The 23,331-nt window shown below is 44.0% G+C and overlaps 1 protein-coding gene across 1 annotated transcript; it reads right to left on the bottom strand.

Moving 5' to 3' along the window:
• Positions 1-1,278: 1,278 nt before the first annotated feature.
• LOC139755475 (uncharacterized) lies at positions 1,279-7,816 on the bottom strand. The gene is made up of 2 exons (XM_071673814.1): positions 7,660-7,816; positions 1,279-4,032 (listed from the first exon to the last, which is right to left on the bottom strand). Exons 1-2 carry the CDS (start codon positions 7,810-7,812, stop codon positions 3,310-3,312), a joined length of 876 nt encoding a protein of 291 aa, XP_071529915.1. The 5' UTR covers positions 7,813-7,816; the 3' UTR covers positions 1,279-3,309.
• Between the last annotated feature and the right edge of the window lie 15,515 nt (positions 7,817-23,331).

The raw sequence follows: 23,331 nt of genomic DNA, 5'->3' as shown, positions 1-23,331 counted from the left end.
TCTCTGAGCTAGCTCGCCTATTTCGCCTATGTCTAAAAACAAACTTTTTCTTCGTCTTGGAAGCACGCCTTGATGCAGCCCATCCCTAAGAAAGGAGACCGTTGTAACCCCTCCATCTATCGCCCCATTGCTCTCTCTTCTGCTCCCTTCAAAGTCTTTGAAACTCTCCTAACCTTCCACTTTCTCAAACGATTAGACTCCCATTACCTTCTTTCAGATCACCAGTACGGAGATCCATCCCGGCTACTGGCTTTCCTCCTGACTGCTGGTAGTTATCATGGCTGCTGGTTGTCCTCCTGATTATCACAAGGAATGCCAGCTGAGAGGTTGTCCTTAACAGTTGTGAAGCTACACTTGTCAACTGTGAGGGTATCCTTGCCAGTTGTGAGGCTACACTTGCCAGCTGTGAGGCTGTCCTTGCCAGCTGTGAGGCTGTCCTTGCCAGCTGTGAGGATGTATTTGTCAAGCTCCATCTCAAGAGCGTCTTTAGCATGTGGTTTGGGTTCCCTGACTTTCTTTGTAAACTCTAGTCCATTGTCCCTCAGCACTGATCATACATATGTTTTCCCTTCTAACATTGATAGATCTGTCCACCCACTTGACGACGTTCTCTATTTTATACGAGTGTATGTCTCTCTGTCTGTCTGTATGTATGTATGTATGTATGTATGTAAGTATGTATGTATGTATGTGTTGATGCATTGTATGTATATGTGTGTGTGTGTGTGTGTGTGTGTGTGTGTGTGTGTGTGTGTGTGTGTGTGTGTGTGTGTGTGGTTGTGTACATTTAGTACATATTCATGCAGTATATGAGTATCAAGAAGTATATGAAGCTACTTGTGTGGAAATAAGTACACTCTGGGGAGAGAACATCCAGGCCAGGTCAAGACATAAACTAAAAGAAACTTGGGAATATAAAGACCCAGCCACCAGGCCTGGTCAAGACCCAGCCATCAGGCCAGGTCAAGACCCAGCCACCGGGCCAGGTCAAGACCAGCCACCAGGCCAGGTCAAGACCCAGCCACCAGGCTAGGTCAAGACCCAGCCACCAGGCTAGGTCAAGACCCAGCCACCAGGCTAGGTCAAGACCCAGCCACCAGGCCAGGTCAAGACCCAGCCACCAGGCTAGGTCAAGACCCAGCCACCAGGCTAGGTCAAGACCCAGCCACCAGGCCAGGTCAAGACCCAACCAGAGTTGGTTTACGTTTATTATTGGAAGTGATGACATTCTTTACTATTGTGATGACTTGCATCACCCATGGCTCCAGCTAATATGACAACACTAAAACATTAACAAATGGCTAGAATAAGACATGTAATACGTTCATGGCTGGAATAAGACGTGTAGCATTCATGGCTGGAGTAAGATATGTAACATCCATGGCTGGAGTAAGACATATGACATTTATGGCTGGAGTAGAACATATAACATTTATGGCTGGAGTAAGACATATTACATTTATGGCTTAAGTCAGACATATTACATTTATGGCTTAAGTAAGACATATTACATTTATGGCTTGAGTAAAACACATAACATTTATGGCTGGAGTAAGACATATGACATTTATGGCTGGAGTAGAACATATAACATTTATGGCTTGAGTGAGACATATAACATTCAAGGCTGGAGTAAGACATATAACATTTATGGCTTGAGTAAGACATATAACATTTATGGCTGGAATAAGACATATAACATTTATGGCTGGAGTAAGACATATAACATTTATGGCTGGAGTTAGACATGCAGCATATATGGCTGGAGTAAGACATATAACATATATGGCTGGAGTAAGACATATAGCATATATGGCTGGAGTAAGACATAGAACATATATGGCTGGAGTAAGACATATAGCATATATGGCTGGAGTAAGACATATAACATATATGGCTGGAGTAAGACATATAGCATATATGGCTGGAGTAAGACATAGAACATATATGGCTGGAGTAAGACATATAGCATATATGGGTGGAGTAAGACATATAGCATATATGGATGGAGTAAGACATAGAACATATATGGCTGGAGTAAGACATATAACATATATGGCTGGAGTAAGACATAGAACATATATGGCTGGAGTAAGACATATAGCATATATGGGTGGAGTAAGACATAGAACATATATGGCTGGAGTAAGGTATGTAACGTTCATGTCTGAAGTAAGACATATAACATCTATAGCTGCAGTAAGACATGTAACATTCATGTCTGGCGTAAGATATGTAACATCCATGGCTGGAGCAAGACATGTAACATTTCTTGGTTCGATCAAGACATATACAATCATGTCTGGAAAAAGACCAGTAACATTCAGGTGCAGGAACATCTCCTGGTGTATCCTGCTGCAGTAATCCAACAAGCACATCATCTGTCGTCATCACTGACTGTGGTTACTAGATGTGTGCCGCCTTTTACTGGCAGACACTTTTACACTGGTGTTGTCCCGTCTCTTAACAGTGTATATAAGTATCATGTGTTTACTTTTGTATATGTATGCACGGACATACACCCCAGCCTAAGCCAGGTATGTTTGAGCGTGTGTGTGTGTGTGTGTGTGTGTGTGTGTGTGTCACACTTCCCCTGCAATCTAGAAAATATAAGAAGAAAAACTTTTATGGACTTACAACCAAGAATTTGTAATCGTACATATATAAAGTGTTAGGCAGCTGTGTTTGGCTCAAAGGGAGCGGATGTGTTAGGCGAGTGTGGCTGGGTCAAGAGTCCAGGTGTGTTAGACATTGGATGTTAATGTGTTGAGAGGTGCAGCTGGAGAGATGTCTAATCATTATCTTGTGGAAGCAAAGGTGAAGATTTGTAGAGGTTTTCAGAAAAGAAGAGAGAAAGCTGGGGTGAAGAGAGTGGTATGGTTAGCTAAGGGGGACTAGTCGTTATGCAGGTATGGCTGGATCAAGAGAAGCAGATGTGTTATGCTGGTATGACCGATTCAGATGTGGCTGGCTCAGGGGGATTAGATGAATTAGGCAAGTGTGGCTGACTCAGGGGGTACAGATATATTTGGCAGGTGTGGCTGCTTCAGGATGAGCAGATGTGTTTCCAGGTGTGGCTGCCTTAGGGGAAGCAAATGCGTTTGGCAGGTGTTGCTGACTAAAGGGAGAGCAGATGTGTTTGCAGGTGTGGCTGATTCAGGGGGAGCATTTGTGTTTGGCAGGTGTTGCTGGCTTAAGGGGAGCAAATTTGCTTGGCACGTGTGACTGGTTCAAAGGAAGACCAGATGTGTTTGGCAGGTGTGGTTGGGGCAGGGGGAGCAGCAGTCGGGTTTGGCAGGTGTTGATAGTTCAGGGAGAGCAGATGGAGGCCAGGTACTGTGGAAAGAGAATGACCAGGAGCAGCTGCCAAAGTGTGCAAGTGTAGCGACTGGTCGCCTTCTGCTTCTTGCTGCACGGGTCCTTGATAGGTAGGGTGTCGGGCTCGTTACACCTTCCCAACTCCTGACTGTACACCTGGCTCTGGAGGGGACACATGCCATGCTGTCTCTGCCACCCGCCGGACGCGCTCGATACACACCTGTAGTACCAACGGCAGTCGGCCACAACCGGGAACACGCCATCGGCTGCACAACGGGGAAAGGTTGGCAGAGCCAAACACGTCAGGGTGTCCGCGTCAAACTCATGGTTGTCTGAGCAGTAGATGACCTGAGGATCTCCATCTGTGTCTTGACAGAGGAGGAAGGCGGTGGGGTCGTGTAGATCCGGTAGGATAACCCCAGCGGAATGGCAGACACAAGGGTTGTGGCTGGTGTAAGGGTAACAAACACCACCTGGGAAGTTCTCGTGTTGGACGCAGCGTGTGGACGCCGGGCAGGCTTGGAGGAAGGCTTCGCTCCCTGCACACACCACAGACTCTACGCAGGAGGCGCAGGCGAACCCTACTTCACCCATACACAACTGGTCGTGCTTAGGAGAGCGTACAGGATAGGCGACACTAGCAGAGTGACTCATCTCTCTTCCTCCGACAGAAATGCTGTTAGTGCCATGGTCACCGGCATCACACCAGGGAGCCTACAATAGAGAAACTCATTAACGTTGTTTCGTGACAAGGGATGGGCGATCAAGGCGATCTGCCAGGCCACGCAGATGATGGCACATACATCAAGGTTAGGTCGCAGCTGTTAGGAAAGAGGTGAAAGCAGAGTTCCAGTCTTGGCGGTACAGGGAAAGAAACACATCACAACGGTTAATCCTTGAGTTGCTCACAGTCACACAGTAGTCATGTGATGTAGTGGCTTGACGAGTGATATGAAGTCTACCTAATGACGGAGGCAAACAATTTGCTAGTTTTTAAAAGTCAAGTGTTGAGGTTAGACTGGGAGAGTTGGTCATTCTGACTGTTCCAGACTCGACTATGTCCATCATGAATGTAGATCTGGAACCTACCTAGATCTGAAAGTAGTACTCCATACCAAGGCTTAATCAATCTCGTATTGTCGGAGAAACTGTTCTGAAAAGAAGAATTACCGGCTACTGAACAGGACTCCCAGTTTCCTACATCTCCAACACCATAGACCATTGATTTGATCCTTTACATCTCTAATGTCCCTTATCTTCACTACACTCATAAAGTTCAGGTTAAAGGTCATCTTCGCTACAGCTTCATCTTTATTTCATGTTTATCTTCACAAAACCGTAGTGGATTAAGTCAAAGACCGTCTTCACTACACCTTCATCTTCACTAGACCCTCATCTTCAATAGATACCTACTGTTTGGCCCGCAGTCGTCGCTACATACAGCTTGACCTGCAGTTGTTGCTACCTACGGCTTGGCCTTAGGTATTACTACCTACAGCTTAGTCCCTAATTATTACTACCAAAAGCTTGGCTCACAATCATTACTACCTAAACCTGGTCCCAGGGTATATTGCTACTTAAAGTTTGACTCCCTATTATTACTACCTAAAACTTGGCCTCCGGGTATTACTACCTAAAGCTTAGCCCTGGATAATGCTATCTATGGCTTTGCCCCCGGGTATTACTATCTAAAGCTTGGACCCGGTTTTTAGTACGTAAAGCTTGGCCTCCGGGTATTGCTAATTATAGTTTGGCCCCTGGTTATAAATAATTAAAGCTTGGCTCCAGGAGTTACAGCCGAAAGATTGGCCTCCGGTTATTACTACCTAGAGCTTGCCCCCCCCCCCCCCCACCCCGGGTATAACTATCTAATGCTTGGACCCCGGATATTACTATCAACACTTTGGCCTCCGATTACTACTGACTGAAGCTTGGCCCCTAGATATTATCACCTTAAGCTTGGTCCTTGGTTATTATTATCTAAAACTTGGCCCTCCGAGAATTACTACCTAAAGCTTGTCCACCGGTTATTACTACCTAAAACTTTATCTCATTGGTATTATTACCTAATGCTTAGCCCTTGGGAATTATTACCTGTAGATTAAGCTTTGATAAGGTATATAGGATATTACCATCTACAAATATGCATATGTATAACATCTTAGATTAAAGCTTGTCTTTGAGACCCTTTACTGTAAATGATTAATATAATCGCCAGTCTAGATAAACAGAAACAATTTGTTATACATCCATAAGAAATATAAAGATAAGTAATCGGGGCGATAAGTTATCGGCTAACAATGACAAAAATTGAAATTTCAGTGTTATACTTAGATAACTACAAGCGTTTTTCTGATGTTAAAGGCCCCAGTCATGGACAAAAGTCCACATCAAGGCCGGGCCTTAATTGAAATATAGAGAAAATTATGAAACGAAAAAAGAAGAGATAAGGAAAAGTATTTATGAATTTTGGAAGAATAGAAAAACTTGTCTTTTAGAATGTGCCAGATCATAGTTGCTGAGAAAGACATGAGAAGGTAGAGAGTTCAAAAGCCTCGACATGTAGGGAAAGAAATAATCAAAATGGCCCCATGAGTTGCCAACGGCCACACAGTGATCGTGTGACGCAGCAGCTTGCTGAGTATTGCGCGGTCTAGCTAGTAAGGGAGACACACAAGCAGCCAGCTCTTGGGAGCAAAAACCACAGTAATTCCTATAGAAGAGGGAAAGTGAATCAATATTGCGACGCAGGGTAAGAGGGTTAAGTTTTGGAGTTAGCCTGGGATAGTTTATGAGTCGGACCATCTTTTAATCAACTCTGTCAAGTAAGGATGCAGAGCTAGAACCAACCCAAATGTGAGAGCAGTACTCCACACAAGGACAAATCGATCCTTCGTTTAAACAGAAACTGTTCAGAAGAAAAGAGGTTTCGACATCTAAGCAGGACAACCAACTTCATAGAGGCAGACTTAACTATTCTTGTAATGTGTGGTTTCTAAGAAAGAGTGGATGTTACAGTAATACCAAATCTGTTCACTGAGGCAAGAGGTGGAATCACACAACGTCAAAGTAGAGACGAGAGTTGTGAGGAGTTTACGATAGACAGATGGGTAGACACTGGGTCTTGGAAGCATGAACCTTAACTAGAATTCGTCTACCCCATTAAGATATCCTGTCCAAATCTGAATTCATTAAGAAAGCTGCGTCAAGACGAGATGCAGATCGTGCGAGAGAAGAAGGAGGAGAATTGAAGTGTTGAGTCGTCAGTGTATCAATGCATTGGATGATTTGTGGAAGAGAGGAAATCGTTAGAAAAAATAGGAGAAAAAGAATAGAGGACAGGACAGAACCTAGAGGGACACAGCAGTTGATGGAGAGAGTGGGCAAGGTTGATCCACCATCAGCCACAGAGATAGATCGGCCAGAGCTTAGAGATGAGAACCCAATGAAACACCCTGTCACAAGCTTTGATTACGTCAAGGGCAACTACACATAACTCACCAAAATCTTTTAAGGATGATGACCAGATATTAGTAAGAGGAAAAAATATCACCAGTGGATCTCGCCTTACGGAAGCCACCATACTGGTGATCAGAGAGAAGACTGAGTCTCAAGGTGTCTAAGGATATGGGAATCTAGGAGAGATTTTAAGACTTTGGAGATGGTAGATGTCAAAGCAATAGGACGACAGTTAGTGGGGTCAGAACGGTCATCCTTCTTAGGGATGGGATGTATCAATGCTTGCTTCCAAGGAGAAGGAAAAGTTTTGGTTTTTAAACAGAAACGGAACAGACGAGCAAGCAAAGGTACAAGTTCAGAGGCACAATCAATAGACGGCAGTGGATGCCATTAGGAACATAATCCTTGCTTGTTTCCAGAGAGAGAAGAGCTTTTTGGACAGTCCGACAAGAGATTACGGGAAGAGGCATAGGATTAGTAAGAGGAGCATCATGGGGTTAAATAAATGTCATCCAAGATGGAGTGAGAGGAGAATCGCCAAAAAAGAGTTGCTTTGTCTACGGGAGAGACAGCTGTAGTGCCGTCAGAACGGAAAAGTGAAGAAAAGGTAGACCGACAGAAGTTGTGTGAGATGCCCTTAGCTAAAGACCAGAGAGACCTACCAGTGGATGACGAGTAGAGGTTATCGTACCTTCTTTGATTAAAGGTACGCTTTGTCTGACGGATAAAGTTACAGTGTGCAGTACAATGGTAGTTAAATGGATCTCTTAGGTAGCTTGATGGACATCTGGAGGGTCAAGAAAAAGATAGAGTAGAAATAATTCACGGTGGAAAATTATATCATAATTAAAAGGTAGATTAGTATGATAATAGTAGGCTAACCTGCTGATTGGTGACGCATCTTGCCGAGCGAGGATCGTATGGCCAGCCTGGGCAGTTGAGGTCACGGGGGGTCAAGCTTCCTCCCACACCCCTTTTCACACACTCCACGTACGCATCACACTTGTTGGGGTGGGGGAACCTCCCCTCCTTCATGCATACCAAGCTGGGAAACACATGCTAATCATTTCTCGCCCATAACACTTAGATCTTTGAAAATTAACAGATGTTAATTACTATGTATTCTATCTAATTACTTTTTCCTCATGTTAACATATATAACTGATTAATGCAGACAGCATATATAGAATCAAGAGGATGTATGATAGAGGAGGATATTCAAGAGATGGGGCCCCACTACTGCAAAACTCCCTCCTCATACAGTATAAATAAGTAATTACATACGTTCAGGTACTAACGTGAGTCGCTTATGTGTGCTTATCAGCGAAATTATGTGTGATTACTATTTGTGATTACTCTGTGATTACTATTTGTATGTTACGGGGAGAAAGTTTTACACTCGTGCTGCCCCGTTTCTTAACACGTGTTTATGTACCATATCTTTATTCCTATGTATGTACGCACACACATACAACCATACTTAAGCCAGGCACCCATTTATCAACCAGCCCCAAGGGGAGGATGAACACCTGGGTTGGGTGTAGGCCGACTGCTACGCCGGTGATTCGAACGCAAGCAGGTTCGACCCCGACTCACCCATAGTCGGTAACGCTAACCTCTACTCAAGGGAGGTTCGTATGAATGTATACATGTATGTGTGTGTGTGTGTGTGTGTGTGTGTGTGTGTGTGTGTGTGTGTGTTTGTCTGTCTGTCTTTCTGTCTGTCTGTCTGTCTGTCTATTCTTACATCCACAAGTGTGTGTAATTATCTACAAGCGGAGGTTATTCTACACTCGAAGGAACCCATCTCTTGTATTGTAAGAGGAGGAAGTTCTACTCGTGGGCCCCATCATTGGTAATGTACGGAGAGATAGTTCTACGCTCGTGGGGCTCCATCTCTTGTACCGTTCGAGGAATGTAATCTACACTCGCGGGCCCCATCTCTTGTACTGTACAGAGGGAAAGGTATTCATAGGTTCTTATCGTGGGGTCCCATATCTCGTACTGTAAAGAAGGAAAGTTGTACATTCGTGGGACCCTATCTCTTGAACTGTTCAGGGAGAAAATTGTACATTCGTGGGACCGTATACTTTAGACTTTACCCTCACGTTACTTTTTAAACATGCGCACTGTTGGCATTTACAATTTCAGTGCCTAGTCTTTGCCAGGCATCCAGCAGCCTTACACTGAAACAGGACTTCACTTCCTTTCTAGCGAGCTTCTTTGCCTCGCTTCTTGTTATGCCGTCTGGATACGATTACATTCTGTAACCAGATCACTCCTCTCTCTTCTCTCTTCCATGATGTTCAAATATGTCGGCCTCAGTTTCCTTTTGTAACTCAGCTCTTTTGATCCAGGCACCATTTTAGTTGCCTCTCTCTCTGCACTCTCTTATTTAACTCCTCGTGCTTCTCTTAGTATAGTGATTAGATTAAAGAAGCATGATCTAACTTTGGCCTATGTTGTGAATAATGTACCAGATATATCCTAATTCATATACTTAAATGAAATTCTGATTTTTGTTTCTGATATTGAGCTGTGGTGCTCAGGTTAAGCACACTGTCGACCCGTTGGGCTCTATTATGTAGCTTGTTCCCATTAGTTAGAATTAGGACGAGGTATTCTGTCACTGTCTACCGTGTGACTTTACACTTACTCGGACACATTATCATCAAACATTTATCAGTCCAACTCTGGAGTTTGTCGAAGTCCCCTTGAAACATAATGCAATCATTATAACTCTTTTCTTCTCTCATGACCTTGCTATCATCCGCACATATGATCAGGTAAGAGTCGAATTCATCAAGTAAGCCATTACACGTAAACCAAACAAATTGATATTATTTACGGGTGGGCACGATGAATTTCAAATCGAAACACCTACTCGCGTGGTCTCGTTTGATTTGGTAAGCCTGAATGAGAGGCTTTTCTTAATACATGTGGCTGATGTTCTGTAAAGTAATTACACTCGAAAAAGAAAAAAGGCACTACAGTTGTTTTAAAACATACTCTACACTGTATACTTTGTTTTACGCACATCAAGAATCATATATAAGGAAAGCAGGATTACTAATGTGAGGCATGCTCTAAAATTTTGTCAAAATCCTTCGTGGTGTGTCATATTGCTTAACACGAAAAGATTTTTTTTTTTTTTTTTTGGGGGGGGGGATGTGGAGGTGTAGCAAGAGGATGAAGGAGAGTACGCCAAAGATTATACACGGACAACCTGCTGGTGGTGGCGACTCTAGCCCTTTTCGAGAATATTCCTCCAACCTTTGTCTTTTGTCCCCTTTTACGGTCTGTCCTATGAAGGAATGTACTCACTGTGTGTTTTAATTACTGTTTTATAATCAAATATATGTACTGTACGGGGAGGGAGTTTTACACTCATGGGGCCCCACCTCTTGAACATTTTTAATTACCAAACGACTTCTTAATTTCATGTGCGCTGTCTTCATTTGCCATATCCTTTAGTCATCTATTCCATTCAGCCACTATTCTTATATTGCAAAGATACTTATTTACATCTTCTTTGATCAGGTTTCTTGCTTAATTTCATGTTATGTCCTCTGGTTGCTCTATCTCCACATCTCTCGAAGAACTGCTAACTGTCCACGTCATCACTTTCTTTTAAAAGCTTCTAGCCTTTCCCTGTAACTCAGCTCTCTTAATTCTGATACCATCTGCGTTGCCCTACTCTAGACCTTCTTTTTCAGTCATTTGTGTTTCCAAAGTTGCGGTGACCAAACATATTCTAGTTTTGGCCGTATGTAAGTTATGAATAGCTTATTAGAATTTTCCTTATCCGTATACTTGAAATCTCTTCTGACATTTGCCAGCAGACTTAAAGTTTCCCTTAGTATTCCTCTATATTGGGATTCTAGCAGTAGGTTAGGGATGAAGTCGACTCCCAAATCCTTCTCATGTATAGAACCCCGAAAGTTGTTTCCTTTTATATACCGATAAAACTAATGCCTCTCTTCACTCTGCCTCATCCTTTTTACTTTACATTTGTTTATATTGAATTTCATTGACCATGTATCAAATCAACTTTGGAGTATGTTTAGGTACCTTTGTAAGTAGATGCAATCCCTCTCGCTTCTCACTCCCTCATGACCTCTGCATTATCTGCAAATATATTTGTACGAGTTCTTACCTTGAAGTAAGTCATTTACATAGATCAAGAAGAGTAATGGTCCCAAAACAGAACCCAGTGGCACTCTGCTCTTCACCTCGACCCGTTTAGAGAAGGCTCCTCTGACATGCGTCCTTTGGTCCCTTCCACTGTGATAATTTTTTATCCATTGAAGGAGTTATCGCCTTATTATCCTGTTGAGTGTGTGTGTGTGTGTGTGTGTGTGTGTGTGTGTGTGTAATTACCTATCTATAATTACCTATTTGTACTTTATGGAGGGGGGGTGGTTACACTCGTGGGGCCTCATCTCTCTGAACATTTTCCACAATCTTACTCCTTGAATTCATATATGTTGTCTGCATTAACCATGTCCTCGGTCATTCTGTTCCATTCAACCACCACTTGTATAATATAAAAGGACTCCTTTACATCTTTTTTGACAAGTCACTTGCTTAAATTCATGTTCAGTTGTCTAGCTGCTCTATCCCTATATCTTTCGAAGAACTGTTCAATATCCACGTCGTCGATGTTATAAATTTCTAAAAGGCCACGATCAAATCACTCCTCACTCCTCTCTTCCAAGGCAGGTAAATTTAAAGCCTCTATCTTTTATTTTTTTCCTGTAACTTATCTCTCTTATTTCTGGTAACATCTTTGCTGACTTCATAAGAACCGTTTCTATTGGCTCTATATGCTTCTTTTGGCGTGTTGACCAAAACTGAAATACATATTCTCGTTTCATTCCTATGTAGGTTATGACTCTCAAAACATCACACGCTGAACCCATATTCCACTTTGTCCTATCCTCATTACTTGACATATGCTTGGCTTCAATATCACTTCCCTCGTGACTTTCTCGTTTTCTGCAAACATATTCAGGAAGTAGTCCATACCTTCAAGCATGTAGTTCATATAGATCAAGAAGAGTAACGGCCCTAAAACACAACCCTGGGGCACTCAAGTGATGAACTCCACCCATTTTGAGAATGCTCCTCTGACAAGTGTCCTTTGTTCCCTTCCACTAAGATGATCTTATTGTGTGTGTGTGTGTGTGTGTGTGTGTGTGTGTGTGTGTGTGTGTGTGTGTGTGTTTTGATTGTTCTTACATAAAGATTATTCATCTTTTTTATCTTAAATGACATGGGAATTTTCTATACACTATTCATAGTTTAATGTTGTTACAATGTCATGTGATTGTATGTTATAGTTATATACAGCAATAAAGGATACTTATCACTAGATAGAGACTAGCCATCATCCAAAACCTGACCATCAGCCAGAGGCTTACTATCAGCCAGAGCCTGACCATCACCCAGAGCCTGACCATCAACCAGAGTCTGACCATCAACCAGAGTCTGACCATAAGCCAGAGCCTGACCATCAACCAGAGTCTGACCATCAACCAGAGCCTGACCATAAGCCAGAGCCTGACCATAAGCCAGAGCCTGACCATCAGCCAGAGTCTGACCATCAACCAGAGCCTGAACATAAGCCAGAACTTTACCATCAGCTAGAGCGTTTACCAACAGTCAAAGCCTAATCATCAACCAGAACCTTACAACCAGATCCTAACCATGAATCAGAACCTGACAATCCGCCAGTGTCTTACCATGAGCCAGAGCCTGACCATCAACCAGAACCTAACCATCAACGAGAGCCTAACCATCAGTTGCCATATCTATTCCTGGCCAGCTCAGGAGCAAGTGTGAACAGGGGAACCCGTCTTACCTCATATTCTGGGGTGCATTCGCCCACGCCGTCACCTGCCAATATAATATCCTTTCGTAAATCACAAGAAAACTATATACAATTTCGTTTCATATATAAACAATAGTAAAACTACGAGAAAAGTAATGATTAGAATTGGTGAGAAAATCAGAGAGAGAGAGAGAGAGAGAGAGAGAGAGAGAGAGAGAGAGAGAGAGAGAGAGAGAGAGAGAGAGACCCTTTTGGCATGACCTTAGTAAATAATAAGCCAAATCATACAATTGGGAGTGTTTACGCTGTCAAATGCAAAGCTTGTAAATATGTTCATGTAGGCCAGACCGGTATGACTTTAACGGAGAGGTGATATTGTCTCCACGAAACATGTCGTGTCACATGTATAGAAAAATTACATGTTCGATAAAATTATTTGAACTACTGAAGTGCGATTCCCCCTTCATACTATCATCACGGACAAGTGTGATCATATATATATATATATATATATATATATATATATATATATATATATATATATATATATATATATATATATATATATATTTTTATTATTATTATACTTTGTCGCTGTCTCCCGCGTTTGCGAGGTAGCGCAAGGAAACAGACGAAAGAAATGGCCCAACCCCCCCCCCCCCCCCATACACATGTATATACATACGTCCACACACGCAAATATACATACCTACACAGCTTTCCATGGTTTACCCCAGACGCCTCACATGCCCTGATTCAATCCACTGACAGCACGTCAACCCCGGTATACCACGTCGCTCCAATTCACTCTATTCCTTGCCCTCCTTTCACCCTCCTGCATGTTCAGGCCCCGATCACACAAAATCTTTTTCACTCCATCTTTCCACCTCCAATTTGGTCTCCCTCTTCTCCTTGTTCCCTCCACCTCCGACACATATATCCTCTTGGTCAATCTTTCCTCACTCATCCTCTCCATGTGCACAAACCACTTCAAAACACCCTCTTCTGCTCTCTCAACCACGCTCTTTTCATTTCCACACATCTCTCTTACCCTTACGTTACTCACTCGATCAAACCACCTCACACCACACATTGTCCTCAAACATCTCATTTCCAGCACATCCATCCTCCTGCGCACAACTCTATCCATAGCCCACGCCTCGCAACCATACAACATTGTTGGAACCACTATTCCTTCAAACATACCCATTTTTGCTTTCCGAGATAATGTTCTCGACTTCCACACATTCTTCAAGGCCCCCAGGATTTTCGCCCCCTCCCCCACCCTATGATCCACTTCCGCTTCCATGGTTCCATCCGCTGCCAGATCCACTCCCAGATATCTAAAACACTTCACTTCCTCCAGTTTATATAAATATATATATATATATATATATATATATATATATATATATATATATATATATATATATATATATTCTTTCTTTTCTTTCTTTCAAACTATTCGCCATTTCCCGCGTTAGCGAGGTAGCGTTAAGAACAGAGAACTGGGCCTTTGAGGGAATATCCTCACTTGGCCCCCTTCTCTGTTCCTCCTTTTGGAAAATTAAAAAAAAAAAATAATGAGAGGGGGAGGATTTCCAGCCCCCCCGCTCCCTCCCCTTTTAGTCGCCTTCTACGACACGCAGGGAATACGTGGGAAGTATTCTTTCTCCCCTATCCCCAGGGATATATATATATATATATATATATATATATATATATATATATATATATATATATATATATATATATATATATATATATATATATTCCTATGAGTCCATTCTAATTATGTTGACATGTGATGTGTTTTTACAGATATGAGATGAAGCATGTGAGACCTACCAGGAGTGGAAGAATTACTGCTGGGTCAGGGCAGCTGGTGTCGGGGAGCTGGCTGTTAATGTTGATGGTGAGGGACGTTTCACAGGTGCGAAGTAGTGATGTTGGACGAGGTGTTTCTCCCTTCCGTCACGCGACTGCTGTTCCTTGATGCAGCACCATATCATTTCGTCCAGGACCACAACAGCCCCATACACTCGCAAACGTAGTAAAATCGTCGTTATACGAACACCCGGAGATTACGCTGTGCCACACCCTCCCAAGCCCCCAGACTTGAACCCAATAAAGAACATTTGGGTGGCCATGACCAGAAAGTGTGCCCAAAACAATGTCAGCCAAGAAAGCAGCGCAGTCCCTAGCTAGGAGCGCACTCATGGCTCGGAAGAACCTGAGGACACCTGAGGAGTAGTCGCTGACGCAGTCGGTGATGGTCGCTTTGCCCAACCGGCTGAATAATGTAAGTGATGCAGGTGGTGGACATACCAAATATTGATTGGTAGACGTTCCAAAAATATTATGAAATAAAGATATTTCTGATTTTTTTCTTTTTCCCATGCTGAATTACCACTGCCAAACGTAACCTAGTTTATTCACTAATATGGCAACTGAGTTTTGGATATTAGCGTTGCTCATGGATTTTCATCTAAAATATACAAATGTAAATATAGTTCATTACACTGATATATTCTCGCTACATCATTATATGGTACGAAGGATGGAGCAAGCTCATTCATAAACTTAAAACATATGCCAGGCATACCAACATCATGCAAGGCTCACAGTAAAGTAGCAGAATCTTTTGTCTATTGTACTACATTGTTTCGATGAGAAAAAGGGACGATACTTTTTTGGAAGATTGTATATGTCCGCGGCATAGGCCGTGGGAGCGAGGTGGGTGTGCCAGGACTTCTGGCCAATCATAGCTCGACTGTGACGTCACATCTCATATACAAATTTCTCGTTCTAAACCAATCAGAATTGAGCGGTGTGATGGTCGGTGGGGGATCTCCAGCCAATCACAGTCGAGATGTGGGCCTGCCCAGGTGACGTCACATCTCATTTGCATATTTCTTTCTGTCAGCCAATCATAACTGACACTGTATACAGGGTTTCAACTGGCGTCCCAGGGGCCAAATCGGGCCCTTGAGTGGTTTTTCATTAGCTTTTTTAACAGACTCAGAAGAATTGAAATAAATCAATGAAATTTATTTATTTAAGTACTTACTAAATTTTATATAAATAGATTTTCATCTTGACCAACTGTATTACTTTGCTGAATCAAACATGTGATCAACTGTAGTAATTAGTTGAATGAAATGTACTGTTGCCCGCACCACTGTGCATGATCGTAGCTACATGATGAAGTGTACGTGTCTGCCCGCACCACTGTGCATGATCGTAGCTACATGATAAAGTGTACGTGTCTGCCCGCACCACTGTGCATGATCGTAGCTACATGATAAAGTGTACGTGTCTGCCCGCACCACTGTGCATGATCGTAGCTACATGATGATGTGTACGTGTCTGTCCGCACAGCTGTGCATGATCGTAGCTACATGATAAAGTGTACGTGTCTGCCCGCACCACTGTGCATGATCGTAGCTACATGATAAAGTGTACGTGTCTGCCCGCACCACTGTGCATGATCGTAGCTACATGATGATGTGTACGTGTCTGTCCGCACCGCTGTGCATGATCGTAGCTACATGATAAAGTGTACGTGTCTGCCCGCACCACTGTGCATGATCGTAGCTACATGATGAAGTGTACGTGTCTGTCCGCACCACTGTGCATGATCGTAGCTACATGATAAAGTGTACGTGTCTGCCCGCACCACGGTGCATGATCGTACCTACATGATGAAGTGTACGTGTCTGTCCGCACCACTGTGCATGATCGTAGCTACATGATAAGGTGTACGTGTCTGCCCGCACCACTGTGCATGATCGTAACTACATGATGAAGTGTACGTGTCTGCCCGCACCACTGTGCATCATCGTAGCTACATGATGAAGTGTACGTGTCTGCCCGCACCACTGTGCATGATCGTAGCTACATGATGAAGTGTACGTGTCTGCCCGCACCACTGTGCATGATCGTACCTACATGATGAAGTGTACGTGTCTGCCCGCACCACTGTGCATGATCGTAACTACATGATGAAGTGTACGTGTCTGCCCGCACCACTGTGCATGATCGTAGCTACATAATGAAGTGTACGTGTCTGCCCGCACCACTGTGCATGATCGTAGCTACATGATGAAGTGTACGTGTCTGCCCGCACCACTGTGCATGATCGTAGCTACATAATAAAGTGTACGTGTCTGCCCGCACCACTGTGCATGATCGTAGCTACATGACGAAGAGTAAGTATCTGCCCGAACCACTGTGCATGATCGTAACTACATGATGAAGTGTACGTGTCTGCCCGCACCACTGTGCATGGTCGTAGGTACATGATGAAGTGTACGTGTCTGCCCGCACCACTGTGCATGATCGTAGCTACATGATGAAGTGTACGTGTCTGCCCGCACCACTGTGCATAATCGTAGCTACATGATGAAGTGTACGTGTCTGTCCGCACCACTGTGCATGATCGTAGCTACATGATGAAGTGTACGTGTCTGTCCGCACCACTGTGCATGATCGTAGCTACATGATGAAGTGTAAGTATCTCCCCGAACCACTGTGCATGATCGTAACTACATGATGAAGTGAACGTGTCTGCCCGCACCACTGTGCATGATCATAGCTACATGATGAAGTGTACGTGTCTGCCCGCACCCGCACCACTGTGCATGATCGTAGCTACATGATGAAGTGTACGTGTCTGCCCGCACCACTGTGCATGATTGCAGCTACATGATGAAGTGTACGTGTCTGCCCGCACCACTGTGCATGATCATAGCTGCATGATGAAGTGTACGTGTCTGCCCGCACCGCTGTGCATGATCGTAGCTACATGATGAAGTGTACGTGTCTGCCCGCACCACTGTGCATCATCGTAGCTACATGATGAAGTGTAAGTATCTGCCCGAACCACTGTGCATGATCGTAACTACATGATGAAGTGTACGTGTCTGCCCGCACCACTGTGCATGATCGCAGGTACATGATGAAGTGTACGTGTCTGTCCGCACCACTGTGCATGATCGTAGCTACATGATGAAGTGTACATGTCTGCCCGCACCACTGTGCATGATCGTAGCTACATGATGAAATGTACGTGTCTGCTCGCACCACTTTGCATGGTCGTAGGTACATGATGAAGTGTACGTGTCTGTCCGCACCACTGTGCATGATCATAGCTACATGATGATGTGTACGTGTCTGTCCGCACCACTGTGCATGATCGTAGCTACATGATGATGTGTACGTGTCTGTCCGCACCACTTTGCATGATCGTAGCTACATGATGAAGTGTACGTGTCTGCCCGCACCACTGTGCATCATCGTAGCTACATGATAAAGTGTACGTGTCTGCCCGCACCACTGTGCATGATCGTAGCTACATGATGAAGTGTACGTGTCTGCCCGCACCACTGTGCATCATCGTAGCTACATGATGAAGTGTACGTGTCTGCCCGTACCACCGTGCATGATCGTAGCTACATGATAAAGTGTACGTGTCAGCCCGCACCACTGTGCATGATCGTAGCTACATGATGAAGTGTACGTGTCTGCCCGCACCACTGTGCATGATCGTAGCTACATGATGAAGTGTATGTTTTTGCCCGCACCACTGTGCATGATCGTAGCTACATGATGAAATGTACGTGTCTGCCCGCACCACTGTGCATGATCGAAGGTACATGATGAAGTGTACGTGTCTGTCCGCACCACTGTGCATGATCGTAGCTACATGATGATGTGTACGTGTCTGTCCGCACCACTGTGCATCATCGTAGCTACATGATGAAGTGTATGTTTTTGCCCGCACCACTGTGCATGATCGTAGCTACATGATGAAATGTACGTGTCTGCCCGCACCACTGTGCATGATCGTACCTACATGATGAAATGTACGTGTCTGTTCGCACCACTGTGCATGGTCGTAGGTACATGATGAAGTGTACGTGTCTGTCCGCACCACTGTGCATGATCGTAGCTACATGATGAAGTGTACGTGTCTGCCCGCACCACGGTGCATGATCGTAGCTATATGACGAAGAGTAAGTATCTGCCCGAACCACTGTGTATGATCGTAGATACATGATAAAGTGTACGTGTCTGCCCGCACCACTGAGCATGATCGTTACTACATGATGAAGTGTACATGTCTGCCCGCACCACTGTGCATGATCGTAACTACATGATGAAGTGTACGTGTCTGCCCGCACCACTGTGCATGATCGTAGCTACATGACGAAGTGTAAGTATCTGCCCGAACCACTGTGCATGATCGTAACTACATGATGAAGTGTACGTGTCTGCCCGCACCACTGTGCATGATCGTAGCTACATGATGAAGTGTACATGTCTGCCCGCACCACTGTGCATGATCGTAGCTACATGATGAAATGTACGTGTCTGCTCGCACCACTTTGCATGGTCGTAGGTACATGATGAAGTGTACGTGTCTGTCCGCACCACTGTGCATGATCATAGCTACATGATGATGTGTACGTGTCTGTCCGCACCACTGTGCATGATCGTAGCTACATGATGATGTGTACGTGTCTGTCCGCACCACTTTGCATGATCGTAGCTACATGATGAAGTGTACGTGTCTGCCCGCACCAATGTGCATCATCGTAGCTACATGATAAAGTGTACGTGTCTGCCCGCACCACTGTGCATGATCGTAGCTACATGATGAAGTGTACGTGTCTGCCCGCACCACTGTGCATCATCGTAGCTACATGATGAAGTGTACGTGTCTGCCCGTACCACCGTGCATGATCGTAGCTACATGATAAAGTGTACGTGTCAGCCCGCACCACTGTGCATGATCGTAGCTACATGATGAAGTGTACGTGTCTGCCCGCACCACTGTGCATGATCGTAGCTACATGATGAAGTGTATGTTTTTGCCCGCACCACTGTGCATGATCGTAGCTACACGATGAAATGTACGTGTCTGCCCGCACCACTGTGCATGATCGAAGGTACATGATGAAGTGTACGTGTCTGTCCGCACCACTGTGCATGATCGTAGCTACATGATGATGTGTACGTGTCTGTCCGCACCACTGTGCATCATCGTAGCTACATGATGAAGTGTATGTTTTTGCCCGCACCACTGTGCATGATCGTAGCTACATGATGAAATGTACGTGTCTGCCCGCACCACTGTGCATGATCGTAGCTACATGATGAAGTGTACGTGTCTGCCCGCACCACTGTGCATGATCGTAACTACATGATGAAGTGTACGTGTCTGCCCGCACCACTGTGCATGATCGTAGCTGCATGATGAAGTGTACATGTCTGCCCGCACCACTGTGCATGATCGTAGCTACATGATGAAGTGTACGTGTCTGCCCGCACCACTGTGCATGGTCGTAGGTACATGATGAAGTGTACGTGTCTGCCCACACCACTGTGCATGATCGTAGCTACATGTTGAAGTGTACGTGTCTGCCCGCACCACTGTGCATGGTCGTAGGTACATGATGAAGTGTACGTGTCTGCCCGCACCACTGTGCATGATCGTAGCTACATGATGAATTGTTTAGGTCTGCGGGCGGGCGGGGGGCTCATCACTTGGGCAGGCAGGGGCCGGCCGGGCGGAACTTGGTCAGTGTCCCCACATGCAGTATATGTATAGCACTATTTTTCCCATTTAACTTCACATTCTTGAGTGGACTAGTGCTGGGAGGGTACGTAGTGTTGTGTTGAATTATATTATTAGTTACCGGTATATAATTCTTTTTTCTTTTTATTTATGTGCTTAGCGGAATATGTAAAAGCAAATAATATAAAAAGAAAAAAAAATCGTGTCTCTCTAAGTGCTAAGAGAAAAAATGGAGGTAAATGTATGGCCCTTCCATCAATCTGAATATCATAATGGGTCCTACTCCTAAAGTAAGTGAACAGACCTGCAGTATAGCTATCTCTACCGCCGAGAGGTTGTGAAAGTTTAATTCCTTCATCCTGGCAGCACCAATTTAGGTAGTGTCATTTTCTCTTGCCCGCAGTTTGTATTTCTGTAGCCACTGTATTGTATTACATTTATTGCATTTATTCAGGTCGGATATGAGTAAATATCTGCTCGGGAATAGGGTAGTAGCTTTATGGAACAAGTTGCCAAGTACAGTAGTGGAAGGTAGGTATTTAGGTAGGTTTAAACGGAGGTTGGAAGTGTTAATGGGTTCAGGCGGTTGGTTGTAGGGTGGACAGACTCAGGACCTGCCTAGCATTGGCCAATAAGCCTCTTGCAGTGTTCTTGCTCCTTATGTTCTTATGTTATCTTTTAGTTATGCATATATTTCGCCTGTGTGTAAAGTGTAATAGGATTATCATCAGTATTATGGTGTTTGTGTAGAGGAAGAGATTTCTTGGTTTGAAAACATCTGGATTGTGGTACCGTAACTTTTTGTGCCCTGTAAATAATTCAATGTCATTTTGTATCATTTCTTTCAATGTTAATAGTTTTAATCCCTGTGTTTGGTTTCAATCCCTTAACTTTAGAGGAGCGTTGGCCGTGTTGCGTAACAAATTTTTTTTTTTTTTTTGCTTTGTCGCTGTCTCCCGCGTTTGCGAGGTAGCGCAAGGAAACAGACGAAAGAAATGGCCCAACCCACCCCCATACACATGTATATACATACGTCCACACACGCAAATATACATACCTACACAGCTTTCCATGGTTTACCCCAGACGCTTCACATGCCCTGATTCAGTCCACTGACAGCACGTCAACCCCGGTATACCACATCGCTCCAATTCACTCTATTCTTTGCCCTCCTTTCACCCTCCTGCATGTTCAGGCCCCGATCACACAAAATCTTTTTCACTCCATCTTTCCATCTCCAATTTGGTCTCCCTCTTCTCCTCGTTCCCTCCACCTCCGACACATATATCCTCTTGGTCAATCTTTCCTCACTCATTCTCTCCAGGTGACCAAACCATTTCAAAACACCCTCTTCTGCGCTCTCAACCACGCTCTTTTTATTTCCACACATCTCTCTTACCCTTACGTTACTTACTCGATCAAACCACCTCACACCACACATTGTCCTCAAACATCTCATTTCCAGCACATCCATCCTCCTGCGAACAACTCTATCCATAGTCTTCGCCTCGCAACCATACAACATTGTTGGAACCACTATTCCTTCAAACATACCCATTTTTGCTTTCCGAGATAATGTTCTCGACTTCCACACATTCTTCAAGGCTCCCAGAATTTTCGCCCCCTCCCCCACCCTATGATCCACTTCCGCTTCCATGGTTCCATCCATTTGTTGCGTAACAAACATATATATATATATATATATATATATATATATATATATATATATATATATATATATATATATATATCCCTGGGGATAGGGTAGAAAGAATACTTCCCACGTATTCCCTGCGTGTCGTAGAAGGCGACTAAAAGGGAAGGGAGCGGAGGGCTGGAAATCTTCCCCTCTCTTTTTTTTTTTTTTAATTTTACAAAGGAAGGAACAGAGAATGGGGCCGGGTGAGGATGTTTCCTCAGAGGCCCAGTCCTGTGTTCTTAACGCTACCTCGCTGAGGCGAGAAATGCCGAATAGTATGAAAGAAAGATATGCTTGTGGCATGAGAAGAGTGGGAGGTGGGTTGATTAGAAAGGGTAGTGAGTGGTGGGATGAAGAAGTAAGATTATTAGTGAAAGAGAAGAGAGAGGCATTTGGACGATTTTTGCAGGGAAAAAATGCAATTGAGTGGGAGATGTATAAAAGAAAGAGACAGGAGGTCGAGAGAAAGGTGCAAGAGGTGAAAAAGAGGGCAAATGAGAGTTGGGGTGAGAGAGTATCATTAAATTTTAGGGAGAATAAAAAGATGTTCTGGAAGGAGGTAAATAAAGTGCGTAAGACAAGGGAGCAAATGGGAACTTCATTGAAGGGCGCAAATGGGGAGGTGATAACAAGTAGTGGTGATGTGAGAAGGAGATGGAGTGAGTATTTTGAAGGTTTGTTAAATGTGTTTGATGATAGAGTGACAGATATAGGGTGTTTTGGTCGAGGTGGTGTGCAAAGTGAGAGGGTTAGGGAAAATGATTTGGTAAACAGAGAAGAGGTAGTAAAAGCTTTGCGGAAGATGAAAGCCGGCAAGGCAGCAGGTTTGGATGGTATTGCAGTGGAATCTATTAAAAAAGAGGGTGACTGTATTATTCACTGGTTGGTAAGGTTATTTAATGTATGTATGATTCATGGTGAGGTGCCTGAGGATTGGCGGAATGCGTGCATAGTGCCATTGTACAAAGGCAAAGGGGATAAGAGTGAGTGCTCAAATTACAGAGGTATAAGTTTGTTGAGTATTCCTGGTAAATTATATGGGAGGGTATTGATTGAGAGGGTGAAGGCATGTACAGAGCATCAGATTGGGGAAGAGCAGTGTGGTTTCAGAAGTGGTAGAGGATGTGTGGATCAGGTGTTTGCTTTGAAGAATCTATGTGAGAAATACTTAGAAAAGCAAATGGATTTGTATGTAGCATTTATGGATCTGGAGAAGGCATATGATAGAGTTGATAGAGATGCTCTGTGGAAGGTATTAAGAATATATGGTGTGGGAGGCAAGTTGTTAGAAGCAGTGAAAAGTTTTTATCGAGGATGTAAGGCATGTGTACGAGTAGGAAGAGAGGAAAGTGATTGGTTCTCAGTGAATGTAGGTTTGCGGCAGGGGTGTGTGATGTCTCCATGGTTGTTTAATTTGTTTATGGATGGGGTTGTTAGGGA

Source organism: Panulirus ornatus, chromosome 19 (genome assembly GCF_036320965.1).
Source record: "Panulirus ornatus isolate Po-2019 chromosome 19, ASM3632096v1, whole genome shotgun sequence".
In the NCBI taxonomy this organism is placed as follows: Eukaryota; Metazoa; Arthropoda; class Malacostraca; order Decapoda; family Palinuridae; genus Panulirus; species Panulirus ornatus.
Note: the sequence above shows the minus strand (reverse complement) of the source record. Positions and strands in the feature narration are given on the sequence as shown.